This window comes from Fulmarus glacialis, unplaced genomic scaffold, assembly GCF_000690835.1.
Source record: "Fulmarus glacialis isolate BGI_N327 unplaced genomic scaffold, ASM69083v1 scaffold18922, whole genome shotgun sequence".
NCBI classification, from domain to species: Eukaryota; Metazoa; Chordata; class Aves; order Procellariiformes; family Procellariidae; genus Fulmarus; species Fulmarus glacialis.
Window position 1 is genome coordinate 47,621 of NW_009196208.1, and position 10,197 is coordinate 57,817.

The 10,197-nt window shown below is 39.5% G+C and overlaps 1 protein-coding gene across 1 annotated transcript in view; it reads left to right on the top strand.

Annotated features, from left to right (window-relative positions):
- The window catches only part of P2RY8 (purinergic receptor P2Y, G-protein coupled, 8), a 35,549-nt gene extending 27,365 nt beyond the window's left edge, over positions 1 to 8,184 (top strand). The window contains exon 3 of the mRNA XM_009572143.1: positions 6,901 to 8,184. Coding sequence (XP_009570438.1) covers positions 6,969 to 8,042 — 1,074 coding nt within the window. The 5' untranslated portion in view covers positions 6,901 to 6,968 and the 3' untranslated portion in view covers positions 8,043 to 8,184. The remainder of the gene's footprint in view (positions 1 to 6,900) is intronic.
- The last annotated feature ends 2,013 nt before the right edge of the window (positions 8,185 to 10,197 follow it).

Genomic DNA, 10,197 nt, shown 5'->3' on the forward strand with positions numbered 1-10,197 from the left:
TTTCACAAAGAGGCAAGTTACCCTGTGCTGCTGGGAACTAAAAGCATGCACATGGGCAGTGACCAACCGCAAAGGAGTGTAAGTCCTGTAGAGTTAATTCCTGGGCTGTTATGTTGAATTCTTAAAAGGGGTTGCCTTAGCTTTGCTAATCCTTTTAAACAGGCTTGAAAAAATCAAGCTTACAAAGTCTGTGTATGTAGGAAAGACCAACATATATATAATATTCTAGCTATTAGCCCATAAACTGGAACCTCTTTAAATCCAGTTTAGGATGCTCACTCTGACTGAAATTTAAACCAGCCTAGAAAATCTATCGGTGGAGTTACACAAACTGGGTTTCAATTGACCTGAAGTTTTGCTCACAGCATTTTTAAAAGCTGACTATATTGCACACCAATAAAGAAAACGGCAAACTGCTGCATTTTGTAGTGTAACTAGCACTTAAAGTCATAGAATCATGCTTCAGATGCTGAGAGGTTTTTGTCAACACTGGCTCACAGCCTTACTCTTTCCATAAACCTGACTACTGCAGAAATGAACTTTTTAAAAACCACATTGACTAGTTTCACTCTGAACAGAATTATTGACACAGGTGATAGTGGCTGTGTTTATGCAAACCTTATCTAAATTAGGATGAACATTGTTGACACCAGCACAGAATCCTGACTCTGCTAATTTATGGTTAGCAAAGGTGAAGGTTCAAGTGAACTAAAATTCAACTATCAGCAAAACTGCATAGTCCAGGACAGATATAGGAAAGGTAAAGGTAGCTATGTACAGTTAATTTTACTACTTAGCTAGTTCTGAAGAATCAGTACAGTAGTTCCTTGTGATGTTTCTTTGCCTCTCACCTATATATTTACATTTCACAGTTAGTAAGACTTCTTTGGCTGAATCTTGCCCGCTTGCACTCTCTCAGGCCAGAGAAGAGAAGCGCTCTCCAATAGGCAGAAATGATAGGATTATTTTTCTTCACTTTTGAATAAGGCTGCTTTCGTCTAGATTGATACAGCTAACAAGCTCGACAGGCATGTACCCCTCCACTACTCTAAAGCTGGTAATGCTTCTACATTTTCTTACTGAAAAAACAGAGGAGTTTTTTACCTCTCAATGTGAAATCCTCGTGGAGAGAAGACACTCTTGTTTTGCCTTGCCCTAACTATTTGAGGTCAGAGCTATAACCACCATAGGGTTTCCTTTGACTAGGTGTACTAAGATAAAGACTGAAGTTTGTCTCCGCAAGAGTTTTTGATTAATACAGTGATTATAAAGTAACTCTTTCATTGTAAAAAGTATGCAGTCTTTTGCAGTGAAGGCATACATATGGTTTTCTTGTGTCTTTTATCTGAATAATCTTTGGTGAAAAATAAGAAATAAAGAACAGTTTTATTTTTCTAAAGCTAAATGACATAGAAAGTCAGGAATATTGCAGCTAGTTAGATGTTTTCAGATTTGTTTTGTTTGCTCAGAAATACTTGTACACACAAGTGCACATATGGTAGAAGTCTCATTTCCCAAATGTATTTATTCTTAAAAGACGATAAGCTAAAGCCTAGTGTGAAATAATGCCTTTGTGATAACATAACTACAGGCTCAGCAAAGATCAGGTTTTGATCTTTGCAATAATGATACTCAGAACAAAACAACAGAAACAAAAAAAAAAGCGGTCAGCAAAAAGAACAGGGAAGGCTCAATATAAATAATTTTCTTAGAAGACTTAGGTTCAGATCTTGACTGAGTGAACCAAACCCTTGGCTTTTAGAGATGTAGAAATGTAACCCTACAAGCTAAAATTTGCATGAAAGTTTATTGCAAGGGTGAGAAAGAACCATCCAGACAATACCTGCAGCCTCTTTCGGTAAAGCCCATGTTCAGTTTAAGGAACACACAATTAGCGATGCACTCATTTACATTCCTCAGTTTGGTGAACTTGAACATTTGCAGGAGTGTTTCTCTGAATCGCATCAATGATGCTTTAGGAACAATAACTGAGATGTGTTACAAAAGGGCACTTTTTCTTCTTGCTCCTCATATTAAAACCCCTTACTCCATCTAAATATCAAAGTGTTTGTCACTTTCCCCACAACTCAAGATGACTGGCTCCTGACTCCTTGCCTTTCTGGCTCCTTCTTCTCCTCATACTCAGTCTACAATAGAAATTAAGTGTCTGTTTTCTGTGCTTGTCTAATATTCTTTCATCTCACTAGCAATTCAGACAGTCCAGGAGGGGTTGAATCCCCAGCAGGAACGCTGCACACTGAGGATCCCTAAGTTTTCACCACCTTTAGCTACACTGAGGTAGACATAAACTATCCTAACCCTTTAGCTCTTGTTACTACTTTGTAATAGCATTAAACTGAGCAAGTAAAAAAAAAAAAAAATTATTTTTTCAAAAAATGCAGTCTTTTGAGAAAAAACAAAATACATTCTTCAGCCACATTTGTGTTGATTAAAAACTGTTCTCTAAGTACTTACAATAAAATCTGTGCTTTCATTTTGCTTCATTCTGAATGTTTGCAATTGAGTTGAAATTGCATTTCAGTTTGTTTTTCCTGTAATCTGAAACATGCCATCCTACATTCTTCAGCTGGAAGGGTGTCTTTCCAAAAGTGTAACAATATCAGAGAATTTATGAAATAAGACCTTTTTATGCTACACAATAGTGCTTTGACAGGTAGTGAACCAAAAATGATGAAACAGAATAGGTTTTGGAAGGCTTTCTGCTGCATGGTATGTTTTGAGATTTATTTTTCCATCTCAAAACAAATCACAAAACTTTTTATAAAATAGTAGTTCTGGTTTTCATTTGACTCACAGGCTTTTCAGTCTTTTTCACAGGTGCACTTGACATCGACAACAGGAAGAGAATAGATGTAAGAGAGAAAACACATCAATTTTATTTAGTAGTCCCCTAAAAAGAAAGTAGACACATTTCTATTGTTAGTCTTCCATGGCAAAGAAATAACACAGTCCTCTTCTGATTTTTTACAGTTTGATTGTCAGTATAGTCTTTAATGTTTTATTTGTCATCTTTTGTCAATTGAAGGGAAAGGAATCACCATCCCTGTCAAAAAGGCACTAAGCAGCTGTCACCTTTGCTTATGGTTACAGCTCAGATGAAAACCTGCTGTTACTGATTTTCCAAGTGAGCTTTCTCTCCAGAGTGCCACGAGCCAGTGAATACGAAGAGGAGCAAAAAAACCCTACATGGATTTAGCGAGGGTTACTCCAGAGGCTTTAGGTGCTCTTAGTACCTAATACCTAATATAAAACTAAAATAGATCCGTCCACTACATGTTTCAGAAATGAGGCAAGCAGAAAAGCTTAACATTTCTCTTTCTATGTCAGAGGCTTGACGACTGATGTAAATGGCAATAAGACTGGATCTTCTCACTTGAAGAATCCTTATTGCATTTTTGTTTCGGTCTACCTGTATGTCCATTTGTCTGTCATAGTTTAAATATAGCTCTCCCCAAAATAAAAGCAAAACCATGTCTTTCTAACAGGGATATTTATGCAACAGAACTATATTTTTACAGATTATGCATATGAAACCTTAGCTGAGGGTTGATGTTTTAAAATTATCCTGCAGCTAAGTTTCTCTTGCAGAGAATCCATGCAAGCTCCACTGATTTGAATGGTGTTGGAAACCTGAAATTGAAAGGAAGCAACTCATAAAATGTAATGGGAATCTAATTCTAATCCTCATAAAGATTAATTTCTCTCTTGATTTATGACATTTTCAAGTTAAACCACAAGAGACAGACAGAGACTGTGGTTGCAGTGGGGGAAGGACATAAAGTTACCCTGAACAAGATGAAAATATAAACACAGCGTTAACTAAACCCAAATAGACACAATAATGGGAGAGGTAAAGTACGTTGAAATGCTACATTGTGGTTCCAGCAGCTTAACCTGGGCATTTAAAAAGCAAAGCATCACAAGTAAGGGTGACTCAGAGCAGGAATTTCTGCTAGCCCAGGCTTTTCTGAACAAGGAATTCAGGATTAGAGCCCCAGAAGGATCTGGCAAAAGAAAAATCAAAGTTGGAAGGAGGGTTTTTTGTACTCCACATTTCCCCAAGAGGCTATTTGCCCTTGAGAATGACTTGCAACAACAGTCTTGTGTGCTTTGCTTGCCCTCTCCACCCCTGCAGAAGACACTAGGGAACCATCGCATCGTTCTTCTTTTGCTCCTTGTGGTGGACATCTTCCTTACTGAAAACCATGCCAAGGGGACCTACCCTTTTTGGAGAGCTCTTGTAGGCACCTAACCACAAACTCTGGTGCCTTTCAACCCCTATTCAGGAGATGTCTAAATTTGGGAGGCACTTATATTTTACTGACGGTAGTGTTCCACAAGTGCATAAAATTGGCCTTTAGCCAGGCCACGAATCCTGACACTGTTTTGTGTACTGCAGCATCTATGCATGCATTTTTTTATCTCCTTCTTATCAGGATGTGTTCTCAGAAAAAGCAAGTTTAGAAGAAAATACATTTGTGATTAGCCCTAACACAAAACCGAATGCAAGAGGTATTCAATAGCTTTATGACCAGTGTGACAGATTTAATGGAAATTTTCAGCTATACTCCTACCTCCCAAGTACATACAATTTCTATAGGAATAGTATCTAGGGCTGAGATCCCTTAGCCTGTGAGAGCAAATATCTTTCACTTGCAAAGACTTATTATTAGAGCTCTGTAGATACTTTGATAAAATTTTCTGTTTGTTCTGGGAAGTTTAGGGTTGTTAGGTACAAAGAGAGCCACTTGAGAAGGATTTTTGAGGCAATAGAGTTCAGGAATAGGTATTTACCATGGTAAGTCATAGATAGGACAGCTGAAATAGTTTTTTTTCCAAGAGCTTTGTGTCAGTGAGTGCTTTTTCAAGTTCCCCTGAAAACTGAAGAGTTAGTTTCATTCTTGATATAGCTCCACTGACAAGAACAGAATTTCATCTGCAATGGATTTGGCTCAAAGGGGTTTTTGCAGTTGTGACCATGTGATTTGCTCATTTCTTGGAACATGTTTGCTCTGTGTCATGTGCCCGATATATTAGGAACACATCTCTGACTTCTTCGCAATTCCTATTTTCTTGTGCCTTTTTCTGGGCTTCCAACAGCTCAGCTAGAAGCTCCTGAAAGACTGGCAACATTAGCTAACATCACTTGTTTGATACTGACTCTCACTATTTCTGAATATTTTTAGCTGACATTTGAAGCACTATGTCAAATTGATCAGATCAAGAAACAAGAGAAATAAGCCCCCACTGAGCTTCTTGCTGCTGTAGCTGTGCTTTTTCTGGATCTGCACTCAGTTTTAGAGTTGAGTATCTCTCTACTGCACTACAGCCTTCAGTAGAGACTTCACCTTTGCCAGGTCTCAGGAACAATCAACAGTTATTTTGTGAAAGGTCTAGCAAGCTATTCAGTAAGAGCCTCTGTCAGAAAGCACAGTTTTTGTCAGAATGATTATTTCCACCTAAATTTAGCCAGCACTGAGGGCTGATCTCTCTGAGGAACTGACCTGTTACACTGCTCATGGGCTACGACTACACAATTAAATTAAAGGACTTATTTAACTAGATTTGAGGTTAATTGCCACCAACTGACTGGCACCTACGTTTTTTTAATCTAACCTCCTACAGCAGGTGTGTCTTGCAAAGAGGTGCTTGGATTAAACAGTGCAGGTGATCAGAGTCCACAAGTAGGAGCGTGTGCCTGAACCCACTCCCTGCCCCTCTTTTATTAAACAGCATAGATGTGCCCGGAGTTACCAGCTGGCTTGGCCTGGCACCCTTTTCAGACCCCTATGGCCGCTCTTCACAGAACTTACTGTTGCACTATCCTCTGCCTTTCTGGTCATTCATTGCCATTTCTTCACTTCTTCGACCCCGTGCTTTTGTGAAACTGCATCTCTGTACTTGCAACTTAATGAAAGTAAGCACGCATGCATGTAGCACGTTGAGGCATGAGCTCTTGTTTGCAGCTGCTCAATGCTGCTACACTGTGTAAAATAAATAAGCTAAATCATAAACTATTGTGTCTGCCAAGAAAGATCTATATAGGCCAGACAGTGAAAGCATGGTTTTGCTTTGCAGACTGCAAAACTGAAACTAATTTTGCAGAATTACAGGTGATGCCAATAAGACAGCTGCAAACAGAACATTTTTTAATAACTTACATCTTGCAGAAATTGAAACTCAATAGCTTTTTTTTTTGTTAGAAGAAGGCTTGTTACAGGCCTAGTCCCTTCAGCCTGTAAACCAGTCCCAGCAACTGCAATCTGCCCCTCGTTCTTGATTATACATGGTGTTTTCCTTATATTCTGTTTATATCATGAGTATACCAAGAAAAATTGATTGCATGTTCTCCTTTCCCGAATTGGGAAAAAAAAATATTAAAAATCCACCACTTATTTGGAATGGATCACTGTTTTAGCTGGACCAAAAAAAAAAAAAAAAGAAGTCAGAAAATATTGTGTATTACAAGAAGCAAGGTTGTGACATCCAGAGTAGATAGGATGGATTTAGCTCATGGAGATCCTATGGCATAGTGTTCTCATGCAGACATCAATTCAATTTCAATTTGTGACATGTGGTTTTCTTTATGTTACAATAACGTAAGAGGTGTGATAACGTATAGGCTGCAAAAAGTATCAGAAAGCCATTTAGCAGGGAAAAAGTAGCTGTTCAAAGCTAAGAAGAAGTGAGACTGGTAAAACATTACCATGATTCGGAGGGAGAAGAGAGTTTTCAGTAGATAATTTTAATGGATTCAGTTCATTCAGAGATAATCTGTCAAACTGCATAGGACTTTATCTTAGTTTGATTAATAGAAGAAGTATGTTCCTTATTTCTGTTTTGACATATTGCTTTTCTCTCTTGACATTTGTCCTCCAGGTTTTTAAGCCAAGTGTTCATGATATGATCCAGCTGGCTTATAGGGATCAACAAGCCCCTTGTGAATAATGGTTAAAAACGGATCCCACCTGGATGTTGAAACGCTGGCAATGCTCCAGAATAAAGCTATCTCCATCACCCTCCCAGTTGTGTATACACTGGTGGCTATGATCAGTATCCCTGGCAACTTGTTCTCCCTTTGGGTGCTCTGCTGGCACATCAAACCCAAAACTCCTTCTGTTATCTTCATGATCAACCTAAGCATCACGGATCTCATGCTGGCCAGCTGCTTTCCCTTCCAGATTTCTTATCACATCCAAAGCAATCACTGGAGCTTTGGCAAGACTCTTTGCAGCCTCGTGACCGTGATGTTCTACTCCAACATGTATTCTTCCATACTGACCATGACCTGTATCAGCATCGAGCGGTACATGGGTGTGGTATATCCCATGAAGTTGATCAAGTGGAGAAGAAAAAGATATGCCCTGGCTGCCTGCCTAGGTATGTGGATTTTCTTGCTACTAGCCTTCTACCCACTAGAAAGCACAGATCTGACCTATGAAGTGAAAGAATTGGGGATTATAACCTGTTTTGACGTCCTCAAATGGGATATGCTGCCCAACTTCGCAGCCTGGGTAGCCTTTCTCCTCACGCTATTTGTCGTGCTCTTCCTGATCCCTTTTGTTGTAACAGTCGGATGCTATATTGGCACCATTCGGAAGCTTATTCAGACATCGAACAGGTATGGTAACAGGCAGAAGACTAGATCCATATACCTGGCAATGATAGTCCTTTTGGTATTCATCACTTGCTTCGCCCCCAATAACTTTATCCTACTTGTGCATATGATCATCCGCCTATTTTATGGCAGGAGTTTGTACCCTGCCTACAAGCTCACCTTGTGCCTCAGTTGCCTCAACAACTGCATAGATCCCTTCATTTATTATTTTGCATCCAAAGAATTTTACCAGAAATTCATGCAAGTGTTTCGCCCTAAGGTACTGCTCAGCGAGAGTTTGGAAAACAGAAGAGAAAGTTTATTTTCTGGCAGGACCATGTCAGCCAGATCGATGTCAAGCGGACCTATGGATGGGTTAGAGGGAGTAAAGGTCTATCTGCAAAGGCAGGAAAGTGTTTTTTAGCCTTAGACATCCCCAGAAGAAAGGCACCTGTGAGATCCATGAGTAGACACAGAAAACATTTCTTTTTGAATGGCTATCCTCAAAATACCTTGCTCCAGTGACTGAACTCAAGCCATACTTATATTGCGCATCCTACTTCAGTATTTTCTGGTAAGAAATGGAAGCATTAAAGGAACTGAGTTTATTCAAGAAGGCACTGAAGCAAACCCAACATTGATAATTGGGGGTTAGCCTGGAATTAGTCCTACTGCATGAAACCAAGGGATAAGTTTAGAACAAATATTACTTTCAGGTTGTATGATCTCAGTGTTTAACCAAAGACGTGTGATTCTCAGTGAATGTGAAATATTACTGTATATGAGTTAGAGTATAAAATGAAGTTGGATTTGAGGAGGGGAGTTAGTTTTCTAAGCAATGTGCTGGGTTTTTTTGGTTTGTTTGGTTTTTTTTTAATGTATTGCTTTCTCTCTTATTGTATTTCTATAAAAGAATGAGTAAAAATAGCTTGTCATTTTACCATTAATGCATAATGCATAGCCACTGTGAATTCACCACAACACTCACCCAACTGTTTATCAGAACCAAACCACACTAACCTTTGAAAAGGTTAGGTTGACTCATATTGTTTATTTCAATTTTATATAGCAAAATGTCTCATACAATGAAAAGAAAGCTAGAACTAACAATGTTTGTGACTACTTCAGCTGCTGAGTGGATTATATTTTCATTTCTTGAAGTTATTAATTTCTCAGGACAATGGGGGGCAGCTCATTTAAGAAAACAGGTTTTCTCACTTTGACCTACTACAGTAATAATGCTGCTGCTTGTATGTGATTGGTATCAACAAGTAATTTTCACCAATTCACTGTAGGCTGTACGCAGAAGCACCATCCCCCTCAGAAAAGAATTTAGCTTTATATAGTGCATGGACAATGAGTTTATCTTCCTTACGGCGACGGTGTGGATTATTAACCAGATTTTCAGCTGGATATATGAGAATTCAACCACAGACTGGAGTGATTCTGTGCCAGCAGAAACCAGCTGAAAACCTGTCCCTATGGCCAGATGTCAGAAACATACTTCTTTCAAGCGGGCAAAGAGAAAGAAGAAGAAAAAAGGAAAGCGAAGCTGGAGAATGGGAGATATACCAAATACCCTGGAAATAAGTTACAGCAGGTTGATTGTACACTCCTGTGTTTGGGACTCCTCTCTGAAACATCCTTCTCCAGCTTGTTGCATATACTGTCTCATGTTCTAATTATTCTCACATGTCAACAACTGCCTGTGTGCTTGGAAAGACAACTGCTACAGAATATGTACTGGGGACAGACAAAGGCAAAGTTTTTCCTGTAGTATTTACAGCTTTTTACCTACCTTTAGCCCTCATTGACAATGAAGAGCCAAAAAACACCTGACAGAGCCAGACAAGTTTCCCTTCACAAGCGAGACAAAGCTATACGGTGTCCTTTTGCTGTGCTGCGACTCCATCCAACGCTGAGTAGGAGGCTGTCTTCGACATCGTGGATAGTTGGTTCAGACACCACATGCTAGGTCTGCCTTGAGTTTACTGATTTCTGAGCTCCTGTGCCTAAGTAAAAGACAAGACCCAATAAAATCTGTCTTTTTTCTTCGTGTATGACATGATTAAGAAACAATTTTCCACCACTAATCGCCACAAATTTCTTCACGATAGAGGCTGGATAACCACAAAATCAACTGTGAGATATTTGTATGTCCTATCTTCTGCTAAAGTATCATCAGTTATGGGAGCAGGATAAATGTGAGTGGACCTAGTACTACCTTTCAAAAGCCATCTGAAGTGTTTTGTGGCATTTCACAGTGTTGGTTTTAATTGATCTGCACATTTTCTGCCCACAAGGCCAGCCTTAGTGATACCTAATCCATCCAAACCTTCCCATCAATTTGCCTGGAAGCTATCCTGCACTACCAGCCTGCCTGCTGGGTGTGTATATGCACTGAGATGGGCTTGCTACTTTAAATCACCTCACGTGTGCTGAAAGAAAGAATCCCACTGAATATGTTCCTGTGTGAGTCCGGCGCTCTGAGCGCCTGTGTCAGGTCTAGCACGTGCTCCAAAATGCCTGCTTGCGCCAGGACCTCCAAAGAAAGAATGGTGGCTCTTCCTTCCCACATC